Raw genomic sequence first — 14,045 nt, forward strand, 5'->3', positions numbered from 1 at the left:
GACCTTTATTGGGAACATCCATGGGAAGAACAGTATGGAAACTGTAGCATGTTGTGGTAACTATTATTATTTCCGTTTCACGAAATGATGTCACTGAGGTTTGGAGGATGACCTTATTTCGGCTGTGAATTTAAACATGCTGTATGTAAAAATGGTCATAAATATATGCTGACACATATGGGTTTGGTGAAAAACGTAACAGGAGAAATAATTTGAAAATGAAAAATGATTTCTGAAGTAATGCTCGTCCTGGGTACAAAAATGTAAAAAGAATAATTATGTAAAAAGTAATAAATAATTATTTAAAGACAGGTTTAGCCACACTGTAACCATGGCAATTTCCAGTTCTAACCTGTGCTGTAATTGAAAGACACGCCCAGGAGGTGGTGCATATATAAACGCCCTAGTTTGAAATGCAGATGTAGTGAACAAGGCGGCAACGCCGAAACGCGTCTAAGCAGACACTGATCTTTGAATAAAAGTTTGGATTCAGACCCACGGAGTCAGCGCCTTCTTCAATCGTACAAGTATGGTATGAAAGAATATATATATATATATATATATATATATATATATATATATATATATATATATCCTCTCTCGGTTCCCCTTAACCTGGGACACGCAGCGCTCTTGGATCGTGAGCAAGGGAGAGGTGCTCCCGAAACGCGTAGATCAGTGTTTGTTTGCCTGCCATGAATTATCTGAAGGCTTAAAAATCGAATAAAAAGAGCAAAATTGTTTAAGCACGCGAGTTTGTCCCGTTATTCACCCTGCACAGGGTGAACTGTGGAGATATATATATATATATATATATATGTATATATATATTCGAAATGCACTCACGCTGCAACACAAGTAGAAGCCCGCACTCTGAGAAAGAACAGTCTTCACCAATTTTATTGTATCAGCTGATGCATTCTTGTCTTTGATAAAGACCAGCAGGTTGAAACACGTCAGCCATTACAATAACATTGGTGTGGACTATCCTTCTCGGAGTGCGGGCTTTTACTTGAGTTGTTACATGAGTTCATTTGGGATTTTAAGTGGATTCTGCCCCCACTGCCCAGCACCGACCCCGAGTGGTGGACGAGGTGAGAAGATATGCAGGATTGCAGTGTTTGGATATATATACATATATATACAAACATCAAAACATCTTTCTATACATACATATCTATCTATATATCTCTATATTTATATCAATATAAAAAACTATGGTTAAAGTGACATTATAGTTGGGTAAAAATGTCAGTTAAAATAACTTAAGAACCACTGAAATTCACAAGTTATAATTTACTGAGTAAATTTAACTTGCAGCCCCGCCATACACTGCTTGTGACCTCACATATTACATTACTCTTGACACGTACAATGACATCATTGATGATGATTATTGATTTGCCCCTTCATGCCAAACTTAGCTCCTCTTTAACCCCTTGGATGCAGGTTTATTTTCCACGCTGTGCGGGAGAAATAAATGGCTGGCGGGATTCGGACGGCTCCTGGCCGTCATGCGCACACGCCCACCGTGACGCATGACGGCCGGGAGCCGTTATGAGAATACAAGGGGTTATATGTTCATTTCTCAAAAATGGTTGAACGGATTTAAACCTAATAAAAAAAAAGCACAGTTTCTGAGTAAAGTTCCACATTTCTGCGGAATTTGGTCTTACTTCATTTGGCCATTTTTTCTGTATTAGACAGCAACGTTTCTCTTTGAATTAAAATAGGATATCGTACTTTCGAGACTGCCCATTTTTTTTGGTCCCCACTTGACAGTTCAGTACAAAACTTTCCATGTTCCAAAGTTTCATTTAGGTTTGTCAAACGATGGATAGGATATTAAGAAAAACAAAGATGTCACTCTGGTAGAAACATTGACCTAACTTTAACTACGCACTGGCAACCGCCACTATACATATACATATGACCCAGTGGCAGTCACGACTGGGCAGTTATAGTTAGGACTACCTTTCCATAAGAAATTGCTTTTTTTGACTTGCTAATAACTTTTTTGCCTTTTGATGAATTTTCACAAAACTTTCCAAAAGTTTTGGGGTGATCTGTTAAGCGGGAGGCTGAGAAAAAGGAGGGTTCCAAATTGCAATTTCCCCATGCAATTTCCATAGATTTTTGGAACAGGCTAAATACAAACACCTGAACATAATTACAACAAATTATTCAGGATGCTAGATCTTGGTCCAGAAATAGTGCTGTTTCAAATTTAGTGTAAACCTTCTCAGTAGTTTTTTGAGAAATAAAGGTTCAAGAATATTTGTATATTTGGAGGGTTGGGTTCCCAAGGGTCTCACGAGTGTCCAGCGGTCACGTGAATTAAAAAAATTGAGTCATCCAATTGGTCAAGTGGGCTTTTTTCCATTGTTAATCTTACATCACTCATGACATGATCTATGAGATCATTGATAGCATGACTGAAATTACATCAATGATTGCAAGACTGTGCATGGTGGGGGCGGGAATTATAGTTACTTTAGGGCGTAGGTTATAGTTGAGGTAACTATGACTGGTGAATTTCAGTGGTTTTGTTTGTTTAAAATTGTGTGTTTTGATTGACTTTTTCACCAAACTATAACGTCCCTCTAACCTTTGTATTTTAGTGAATTTCTAAGTTTTTTTTTCTAATGTAAAGCAAGATATAATTACACAATTTCTAAGTATAACATCACTTTAACCATTGTTTTGAAGCATGGTTATGGGAGGTGTAAGACTACATGGCATGCCTGATTGCTGGGAAGTCACCAAAGTGAACTAAAGTTCTAAGGGATCAATGAAGGCTTGATTAAGTTTACACAACTTAATTGGGAACAGGGTATGGAAGGTACCAGAAGTGAATTGTCTGCCTGAAAGAGTGAATGACCTAAGCTGCTAGAAGTAGTTACTAGAAGTAAATAGTCACCCAGTAAACGTTGAGGGTCAGTGAAGCAGTGATCGGTGAAACTTTCACAAGGTATAAGTTTAAATACAGCACCTTGAATGTAGAGTAGAATGTGAATAAGAACAGAGATAATTTTTTATAAAGAAAAGGGTAATACAACTGCAGCCTTTCCTCTTCCAAAAGCAAACAAGTATACTATCAATCAAACTATTCGTTATTGGAAACCACTTTGGGATACTGCTATACCTGAAAGGATTAGCCAGCAGGTGTGAGGTAGGATAGAAGTGTAATTCTAATGAATGAATTTTAGACCTGAACCCTTCAGGTAGCGTTTCCCCAAACCTTCTGCGTACTCCTTCCAGGTTTTGCTGAATCTCTTGTGGTTACCTTAGGGCCTGGGGCACTTTCCCACTCTAAATGCAGTGCGAAAGTGTGTGCACCCTTCCTACACACATTAGGAAGTGGTGCATACCTTGTGTTGCTGAATATGTGTCCAGCCTGCTATTGCAGGTTGGTGTGTGCACATGCACCAATGATGTCTCTAAACATGTATTCAGCCTGCCATTGCAAACTGGTGTGGGCTTTGCAACGATGGTGGCGCCAAATAAGTGTCCAGCCTGCCACTGCAGGCTGGTGAGCGCAATTGCACATTTACTGAAGTTAGCCTGTTTAAGTCACTAGCCACCCTGAGAGGACCTTTCAATTGACCCGAGTACCCTGAGGGTACGTCTTAAGGGGTGATGCAGGTGATAGGTAAAAGGCAGGGCAGGTACACATGCATGTCCCTTGCCCAAGTAGTGAGGAATACCCATGTCTGTTTTCACTATCTATGAGGTTTGCTCTTCCCATAGGCTGACATTGGGAAATGATTGAAATCACTTCAGGCTGCAACAGTCTATTGCAGTGGAGCAGCCTCATAATTTTTCCTATCATTGGATTTGCAGCGGCAACCCTTTGCCAGTTGGAAAGGTGGCTATGTCGTAACCCACGCAACTACTAGAAAGTGGGCATTTCAGCGCTCTTAAACTCTTTGTGTGCCTTGGTGCTTGGCTCCAGTCCACACTGGAGGCAGGTGAGCACATCTGGGCATTCCCCAGCGATAGCCATAAAACACTGGGTATGCAACTAGAATGACAGACATCTGCCATTTGCGGGCCACTGGAAAGATTAGAGAAAGAGGTTTTGACACTTGGCCTCTGGAGCCAGGTCATGGCCCCACTAAAGATAAAGATCTGCATTCCACAGCTTCATGGCGCAGGACTGAAATTTAGGGGAGACATCTGTGGTTCAAAGGTAGACCCTTTGAACCACCCCCAACTTCAAAGGCACACTCCAGTATAACTACTGGTGCCATACTTCAGCAAAGGGTGAGATACTCTTGTCGGTACATAGGACCAGGGAACCTTAAATTATAGGGTGCACATTGGTAGAGGACTCTGTTGTGCACAAGGAAGATTAATGCCATTGAAAGGGACCACGTGCGCTTTCTGAATAGTGGCTGGCCTGGGCCGACTACCTGCTGCTGTGTGGTGCCCTGAAGTGGGCTCTCCAAGGGTTTGTTTAGCTTGCCACATGTTCTTTTGGAGGTCTCAGGGACATTAAAGATCTCATAAGAGGGACCCACACCATCTACGTGTGACATCTAAAGAGTGGTGCCCTCTCAAGTGACCACAACATCTGCTGGATCCCAACTTATAGCACGGCATGAGCATAGAACTAAGAATTGTGCCTGGAGACTAAATTGCCTAGTGTGCAACCCCGAAGTCTTGCCCATGGAGACCCCCGACACTGCTGGTCCTGAGCCCAGGGCATGAAGATATGTGCATAATTCCTAGTGTCAGAACGCCCGGGGAGTGTTCTGATCCGGGGATACCCCCAGCAGCTCACTTGAGTTGAAGCTTTTCGGCTTAACTCTCCCCGGCTCGGTGATATGCAGGCAGATCCAAGATGGCGACCACAATCTGATGGGGCTGACCCTGGCTTTTTCATAGCCGAGAGGTGATCCGGAACTCGACCTAGTGGTCTGGGAAGCAAGCCTCGAGGAGCCTGGCCAGTGGATATGTAGCAGATGATCCCTGGACGCGATATCAAGTGAGCCTGAGCTGTGAGGAATTGGGCCGGCGGCTGTGCAATGGGGACCCCAGGGCCGAGCGCAGATCACCAACTCTCGAAGCGCAGGAGGACAGGAACATAACTCCTCGAGAAGGGACCGCAATACAGCACCTTGAAACGGGTTCAGCTAGGCGCAGATCACCAACCCTCAGAGTGCAGAATGAGGACAGGGACATGGCGCCTCGAGAGGTGGCCGCACCCCCGCCCCTAGGAAGAGGGGCGGGGAGAAAAGGCAATGCAGCGCCTTGACACCGGATCAGTTGGGCGCAGAGCAACAACTTTCAGAGCGCAGGAGGACAGGAACATAGCGCCTCGAGAGATATCGCACCCCCTCCCCTATATAAAGGGGCCGAGAGATACTAATGTGAGGAGAGGATCAATGTAAAGCAGCCCCTTGAAGCGAGACCGGGGACTCTGAGATGTCTCCAAGCGCTGCCGAGAAAGGATCATAAAAGGTGTAAATGCATGAAGCCCCTAGAAGCGAGACTTGAGGCTCGGAGCTCCCGCCACACACCCTCTGCAAAGCCAGCACAGGACGCCGACTATGAATCGACCGTAGCAAGAGGTCTCTGCCAGGGCCCCTCCTGCTGCTGCCTCCGCTGCCGCCCGGGTCCCAGCGGTGTGAGTCGGGCTGCGGGCCTGGCGGCAGGATGCATAGGAGCAGCGTGGACACCATCTCCGGCACTGCCGACTACGTGATCTGCCCCCCGCAGGCACTGCGGCCAATCTTGCCCCCGCTGCAAGCGTGTCTCTGCCGTGGCCCCGCGGGCACTGCTGCCAATCTAATCCCGGCTTCTCCACTTCACCAAATTGTTTTATCTTGAGCGAATAGCACATCCTGTGCCACAAATCCCATCACAGCCAAATTCAGGGTGTGCAAACGGACCAACTGCAGGCACATTCGAATGAAAGAAACTACGCCACGGACTCTCCTGGACTTCTTAACTTTTTCTTTTGTCCTGGCTGCCATTTTACTGCTGATCTCTGGCGCTTTTCTCTGGACTCTGACCCGCCATCTAGTCCATTTCCTCGTCCTTTAACCCTTTTCCCCTTGACAATCCTCAAATGTTTCTTCCCTTTGCTGATCTGCCTTTTCTCCATACCCTTGTATCCCTCCCACCCTCCCTTGGTGCTGTGACTGCATCCCCCCTCCGACCCCACCTAATGGACCTCTGCTTTTCTGTATATAGAGATAACTCTAATCACTAGTATATGCAGTAGACCTTTGTAGTCTCTACCATTCCTATGTGACTCTTAGAGTATTTCCATTCATATCTCTTCTTTCTGTTTGTATCTCTTCCTTGTGTGACTCTACATCTTGTACATTTGCAATTTTTTTATCTGTATGTATCTTTTATGTAACACATGTAATCCTTACTCCTTATGTTTTGCAACTGGTTCTTATGTAAAGCGCTCTGACACCTTCGGGTAAAGTTCGCGCTATATAAAATCGCATTAAATTAAATAAAAATTAAAAATAAGGCGCGTGGGCCCCGAATCATGGGGACTATGGCACGCCTAAGCATCTCATTGGTGATGAGCAGATTCACCAGTTGCGGGACCCAGCGTGGCCTGCTTCGTCGTTCATGCTGCATCTCTTGCGTGCACCACGCCTACTGCATGCTCGTTGTGTGCGATGAACGATTCACAGGGTGCAACCCTTGGAGGTTGGGACATAACCGTACTAATGCCTCATTCTACCTTGTGAGGCATTGCTGAACTTGCACCTCTGTGTGTGACCGGAACTGTCTGATTCGACCAATATCCATGAGCACCAGACATTGTGCCTCATTTCCAGGTAGGTGCGGAATTCTTATCTCTCCATTGTGTGTGTGACTGCAGTTGTCTGGTGTGGCCAATATCAATGTGCCCCGGACGTTGTACCTCATTTCCAGGGAGGTACAGAATTTGCAGCTCTTCATTTTTTGTGTGACCGGAGTTGTCTGGTGCGGCCAATATCGACGTGCACCGGACATTCTGCCTCATTTCTAGGGAGGTATGGAAATTGCAACTCTTTGTTGTGTGTGACCAGAATGGACTGGTGTGACCCGTATCATGGCGACTTTGTGCCCAGATTGCCTTGGTACAACTCTGATTAACATGTTCTTGACGAGGTGCCTCCTCCATCCGAGAGGTCCCCCGCTTCATTCTCCTTTCTTCAACTGTTCCTTTACGTGACTGAATGGGCTTGAGGAATGCTTCTGAGAAAGATCGGAAGTGGGTCAAGAGACTGTGTAACCCCCCTGTGCTTCGCAGAAATGGGCTGGTGCCAGAAGGCCCTTAGGGACCCCGATGGTGTGACCGACTATCGTCCTTAGCATGCTTCTGCTCCACATCCTGTGGGTGAACTTCTCGAGTGGCTGCCAAATCCCTTTTGCCAACAGCCTCCTCATTGACCATGCTGCCTACCCCCACCTGCTTCCATGGGACCCTGACTAAGAGTGACTTTGGCCACTTGCGGCCTAGTGACCGGGGGAGGATGGGGAGGATGGGGTGTCTCCAATTCATGAGTATTGGATACTCGGGGTGAGTTGGATGGCGGAGGGAGGCTTGGGGCATGGGGTCTGCAGTATGTAATTAATTGACCTGCTGGGTATCAGATGCACCGCATTAGGGTGCTAAGTGCATATGTGTGCGAGTGAGCTACATACGGACTTGTCTTATATCCATTGCACCACGTATCGGTGCGGAGTGAGTGTGTGTGTGTGTGTGTGGGACACCGGACGGCAGTTTGTTTGATAGGTTGATTTCCTGTCAAAAGAGTATTACATTTGACAATTTTTTTTGCCCCGCTCAGCCTCTACCCGCTGTGCTGCTTAAAAGTGGTAAAATTCTGTGTATGTACACATTTCTGATATCGTTGTGACCCGGGGTGCACCCTTGAACTGTGTGGTCTTAAATTATAAGTACTACTAGGGTGGGCCACGGTGGACAACGTGTTGCACTGCATAAGGGTTCTGGGGGTGTAGAATAGGATCTTTCCCAAGTGTACATATTGCTGATGTCATTGGAACACTGTTGGGCCTAGTACTGCTAGTAATAATCCCAAGTGTGATTTATGCCCCAGAATACATGCTGTTCATGTTGTGTTGACTATTTTGTTTGCTGAATACATATATCACTTGTGAAGTCTCTTTTGTGATGCTCAAGGTATTAATTGCGAGTGCTGCTCCAATGCTTTACACATTGCCACTGTAGTATACCTGACTGCTCAAGTGCCAAGCTACACAAGGGTGCGCGCAGGATATACAGTGTATGTAATCACCCACACATGATGGGAGTGGTAGGTTCTGCCTGGCTGGGGTATTGTCTCAGTGAATCAGAAAGGTCCTGTTCCAATAAGGAACATATGCAATGTGTGCTGCTTGCTATTTTGCAAGATTTTTATAACTCACGTCATCGTTGTCCATAAATGCTGTATCGGTAGCCCCCTTTCTTCCAGTCAGAAGGCGAAATAACGCTTGTTGGGTCCCCTCTGATGGGTCTCTGAAAAACTGTAATGCAGCGAAAGGTCTTGCCTATTGGTGTACTGACAGCCAATCCTCTGACAATCTGATGGCTTCTGTTAACGCTGGTGTAACCATTTTGTATGTCGCAGTGCCAATTTGCATACTCTCACCTTGTGTTTGGTTTTTAATTCTGAGGTGAGAACTCTTTATAGAGATTTACCAAGGAGGGTGGTGGTAAAAGATATGCCTGGACAATGCTTTTTCCATTGTTCTCATTTATTTACTTGCTATAATATTAAAATAGTGTGGACTCTTTGTGGCAGATTTACAAGCCCCTTGCACCACTTTTGCGTCATTTTTAACATGGGAAAAATGACGCAAAAGTGGCGCAAGGGGCTTGTAAATAAGCCCCTTTATTTTTAGGCATGCAACATCTTATTCTAACACATGTGTTCACCTTCTTTTGCAGTTACACCAACAGAGTTGTTTCCAATGGTCTTAAGGCACAAATTAACAATCCAGAGATGAAAGTTAGAGGGCCAGACATTCTAGTCACCAATATGATAGACAAGCTGCATTATTTCACCCAGGTAAGGATTAATTTGATATATATATCTACTTTTATCTGTTCTGTTGAGCAGTATACTGGTGAATGTGCTGTGCATTAAGCTGAGCACGACTAAGGTCATTGCATGTTTATCTCCGACACAACAGAGGGTTGTGGATGGACATGAATGGACATAAATCTGTGAAATCACAGGTGTAAATATGATGGAGCAGGGGGGCTGTGCTACATTAATCATGTTAAATGTATCTCTTGTCTTGATTGTTCTTGTGCAGGAAGTGGTTGAAAATATCCATGGCTTGGCATTCCCTATGCTGACATTCTCAGTCTGTGAAGTTTTAGTGCTCTTTTCTGCCTGATTATCCATTTCCTAAATAGTTTCTTTCATTTCATGATAACTCTAAATAAGGCAATACAGGCTCCCTAGGGTCAGGTTTGCAGCAAGTGGTTCACTGATAATGCAGTGCTGTAAAGTCTCTGTGCAGGCTTGAACTATGGTGTCACAGATGCTTCTTGTGTGATTCTAGCCAACAGGGATTCAAAGTCCTCATGGCTCCATGAAGGCTCACACCCTTGAGATGACTTCCATCCTGGCTTCAGTTAGCTAGACTTTGATTTCAGGCTCTGCCCATCTCCATACACTGGGCAGTACAATTTTATTTTCTTCTTCAGCAAGGAGTAGGGGCAGTGCTTCTCAAAAGTGAAGGCTTAGGCCTGGAGGATAGCAGCAAGCAACAGGGCCATATTCCTCGTAAATATCTCTCTGGACTGGACTAATGTACTGAGAGCCCTCAAAGTCCTGGTAAAGTACACATTAATGTCAAGGGAGGTCCAGTATTTATCCTGCTTTGGGGAGGCTGATGGAAAACCACTACCTGTCAAGTGTTGAACTACCTTCCCATTCATATCAGCGAGCACATACCCAGGCTTTTATCAAAGCAAAGGGGAGGCTGGGGAGCAGCTGGTTCCCAGCCCTTAAGGTTTTGTGTCTTCCTAATGCCAAGTTCTTGCCATTCTTCGTATTTTCTTCACGTTAATACGACACTGGAGGGGGAAGGGAAGCACAGCTGCTGTAGTAGGAACAGCCTAGGCAAGCAGGGAAGCCATGTTGATTTTTAGCCCAGCAGACATTGCTTTGGAGGTTTTGGCAGGGGCCTAGTAACAAGGTACATGCTTGTAGTCACGTCCACAAGAAAACAAAAAAAGCCTAGAGCTGAACCACCATTTTGCACTCACTTACATTATCTTCCCTTGTCACCATACACATTGTTCAGTCCAACACTGTCCCTCAGGCACACTAACACACACACACACACATGTTAACACACCATACATGTAAATGTATTGCCGTGTTTTGACTGCATTGTAAAGGTTGTTTTCCTTCCTGGGATGGTGATTAAGGGCCAGATGTAGGTAAAATCAAATTTGTGAATCCTTAACTCCTTGCATGCTTGTGACGGAACCGTTCCGTCACAAGCCTCGGGTGAGCTGTGCTTGTGACGGAACGGTTCCGTCACGGCCCGCTCGCCGCGCCGGCGCGGCGTGAATTCCGCGCCTGCGCTGAGGGTTCTATTGGGCGGGCGGGGCCGTGATGGAACCATTCCGTCACAAGCCCAGCTCACCCGAGGCTCGTGACGGAGCGGTTACGTCACGAGCACGGGAGCGCCATGCGGCCCACCCTCCCCCGTAGCACTGCGGCGGAATAGCCGCCGCAGTGAAAGGGTTAATAGCGAAATTTACCAATTCTCTATTAAGGACTCGCAAAATTGAATGTAGGTAGGAATCGCTAAAATATTAGATATTCCTTAATATTCCTTAATAACAAATCGCAAATTGAGATTCGCTAATAGGGAATACCTACATATTCATTCCTATGGGCTCGGAGGCCCATAGGAATGAATGGGAAGATATTCACTATTTGCGATTCGATATTAAAGAATCACAAACAGCGGGAGCTATTTCAAGGGTGTCATAAGGACACCCTGTTGCACCCCTGAAATGTGCATGTGTGCACATGTGGCGCACATACATGCCCTAAGGGCATGAATGTGTGCCACTTGGCACTTTAAAAAAAGCAAAAAAGTGCTTTTTTAAAGAAAATCGCTAATTACCACCAACTTGGTGGCAATTAGCGATTCCTTAAGGCTAAAGTGCACTTTCTTTCGTGCTACTTACATTGCATTTAAGGAATCGCAATTATCAATTCCTTCAATGCAAGAGCAAAATAATGAATCGCAATTTTGCGATTCCTTATTTTGCTAGTAGGTTTGAACTCACCTACATTGCTCACAGCCAAATAGCGATCGCAAACGCTGAAATTCTGCTAATTTCAGCTTTAGCGCTCGCTATTTGGCCACCTACATCTGGCCCTAAGTTTGTTAACAACTCACCATTCATCCATTTACTTCTATGTGATATGCGTTAAGATTGGGACCTGTTAATCATGAACTTTTATAATAACTATTTTGATAGGAAGAGTCTCCAGGTGGTTGCTGATCTACATATGGCTATCCAGCTAATATTTATGGATCATCCTAATCTTATTCGTCTTTTTTGGGCAGGAGATTTTAATGCCCATTGTTACCCTATCATTGGTAAAGCAGTTTGTGGGTTGAGGAACTAACAGGATGAGCCATTGATTCACTTTAGGCATGATGACTATGGTTCTGCTTAAAATACCTTATTGGTTAAACTAGATCTTAGGATGGTTAATGAATTGGGGGATAACCCAGGGGAGCTGGCACTAACATTCCTGAGTAATGTTTGTTCTTCAACAATTGATTATATCCTAATTATTAAGGACCTAACCAGTCAGCTAGAGGATTTTGATTGTACATTTACCGGGTATAGAGATATGCGGTCTTGTCATGTAGTATGGGGTTTAGTTTATGTGTTAAGGTTTCCCAGAACCTGGGTTTCCAGCCACTGCTGGCGAATAACAATGGGTGCACCATCAAATGGGAGAAGGTTGACCATAATAGATTCCTTGCCACCACTTTGAGTAATACTAGGGATTAGGTGGCCATCTGGTTGGATCCCCACGCTGAGCCAGCGCTTATTAGAAGTGCCTTTTTAGATATCTCAGCTAATATAAAGCAGTTACTAAGACGTGATACGCGTTCTCCCAAGACTCATACCAGAGGTTTGTTTGATGCGAGCTGTACTAGTGCACTCAGGGAGCTTCATTAAGTTTTACATGCAAAACCCAGAGTAACGGGTCCTCCGCGTGTCCAGAGGGCCGGCCAAACATTTATGTGCACTTTAGGGAGTGCAAACCAATCCTCCCCTCCCCCGCTCTGTCAGCAGAGCAGCCCCGCCCCATCCCGCCCGCAAAGCTGCCCAGCAAGGAAAAAATTTAGTAATAGTAACTTAGAGTTATTATTTTAGTTTTCCTTTAGTGACACTGTTCCAAAGCAGTGGTGCAATGCTCCTCCGCGCCGCCATTGTTTATATCAGCAGCTGCCAAATGCCTACAACCTTCATTAGGTATGTACCAAAACAGATTCCAGACAGTGCGCTTAACATTTTCATATTCTTCTTCTCTGCTCTGTTCCCTAAATCCAAGAGGGATCAGTAGGGGGATAAGGCTCAATTCCTTAGGAAGCCATGGGCAATTAAAGAACAGTTAAACAACTGGTTTCAGTGACAATAATAGAGTACTTAACCTTGCAAAAAATATGACTGAATTTGTTTTTCCCCAAAAACGTTTTTGTGCATTGGTTTACAGTTATTTCATGAATTGCTGTAATGGTTAGTGACACTGTGTACTCGTGTTTGTTGGCGCAGAAATCTGAATAATATGTTGGAAAGTGTTTTTATGTTTTCTTTACATTTATGTCCACTGTGTATGACAATAATAATATAGTCCAAATTGACAATAAATGATCGGATGGACACCTTGTTCTCACTCAAAGTCCACACACAATTTTTCAGAAATGCTTATAGCACAGTTTTGCCGTGCAGACTTTGGACGTGCTCTGCCCCAAATGCACGACTATGCCATTGCAAAAACCTGTAGCGCGACTTCACGCGCCACCTGCAAGTCACACAGCCACATGAACAGTATACACAGGAAAACAGTTTTAATCTTGTAATCCATTTTAATCCAATTCTTATCCATGTTTCATTCACAAATTATTCGATACTTTCTCCATTCACATCAAAGGTAACGTGAGTCCACCTTTTTTCAAATGCATACAATACATCTTTTTAAAATAAACAGTAATCAAATTCCCACCCGTCATGCACCAACAGTTCACAGCGCTCAGAACTGTAGTCAATGTACCCCACACTCCAAGAAAACAAACTCAAACGTGCACGCCAAACAACCTAACTACTGGCATTACACGTTTTTTGCAATAATAATATACTGCCAGAAATTGTGGAACAAAGATTTGAAAGTATTATTCTGTCGATCATTTTGTTAATTGGTTTGGTCTTCATGGAGTAAGAACGTTAACACTCGAGGTATTATTATTGTTTGGCGATTAGTATGGGTTCAGCCTCGTTTGAATTTAAGGACCCAACCCTCTCTCTTCCTTTAGTTTGGGATGCAATGCTGCACTGTGTCTGAGGATGGATACTGGCCAGTGCTTAATTTGAGCCAGTGGTTTCCGGTGCTCGGCACTGGCACTTAATTGTCAACACCGGCCCTTGTGACAGTCTGCCACAAAGTGGCAATCTCTGGTTAATTTATAGATGACCACAACAACAGTTAAGTATTAGTTCAATTTACATTAAAATGATTATTACCTGCCACCAAGCGTGCAACGCCCATTGGGCTCAAAGGACTTCAGCCCTCGCCCACAACTCCCCCCACCCCCGTCGTGTGTGGCAGCCTGTGCTGAGACAGCTTCCGAGCACACACACAGCCGCACCTTCACAGGTCTTTAAAAGACCATTTGCTTGTTAATGAGGCGTTGTTGTGTTTCACCCCTTCTTAGAGCCCCTGCATCTCCACTCTGCCTATTGCTGGAAGAATTTGCCCCCCCCCCCCATAAACCCCCCTCAAATTTGGCTC

General features: G+C 44.8%; 1 protein-coding gene across 2 annotated transcripts in view; it reads left to right on the plus strand.

Moving 5' to 3' along the window:
• Positions 1 to 14,045, plus strand: part of LOC144791380 (glypican-5-like) — a 1,511,072-nt gene that overhangs the window by 1,100,155 nt on the left and 396,872 nt on the right. For both annotated transcript variants that reach the window (XM_078666067.1, XM_078666066.1), the window contains one exon: positions 8,930 to 9,050. In XM_078666067.1, coding sequence (XP_078522193.1) covers positions 8,930 to 9,050 — 121 coding nt within the window. The remainder of the gene's footprint in view (positions 1 to 8,929; positions 9,051 to 14,045) is intronic.

Source organism: Lissotriton helveticus, chromosome 11 (genome assembly GCF_964261635.1).
Source record: "Lissotriton helveticus chromosome 11, aLisHel1.1, whole genome shotgun sequence".
Taxonomy (NCBI): Eukaryota; Metazoa; Chordata; class Amphibia; order Caudata; family Salamandridae; genus Lissotriton; species Lissotriton helveticus.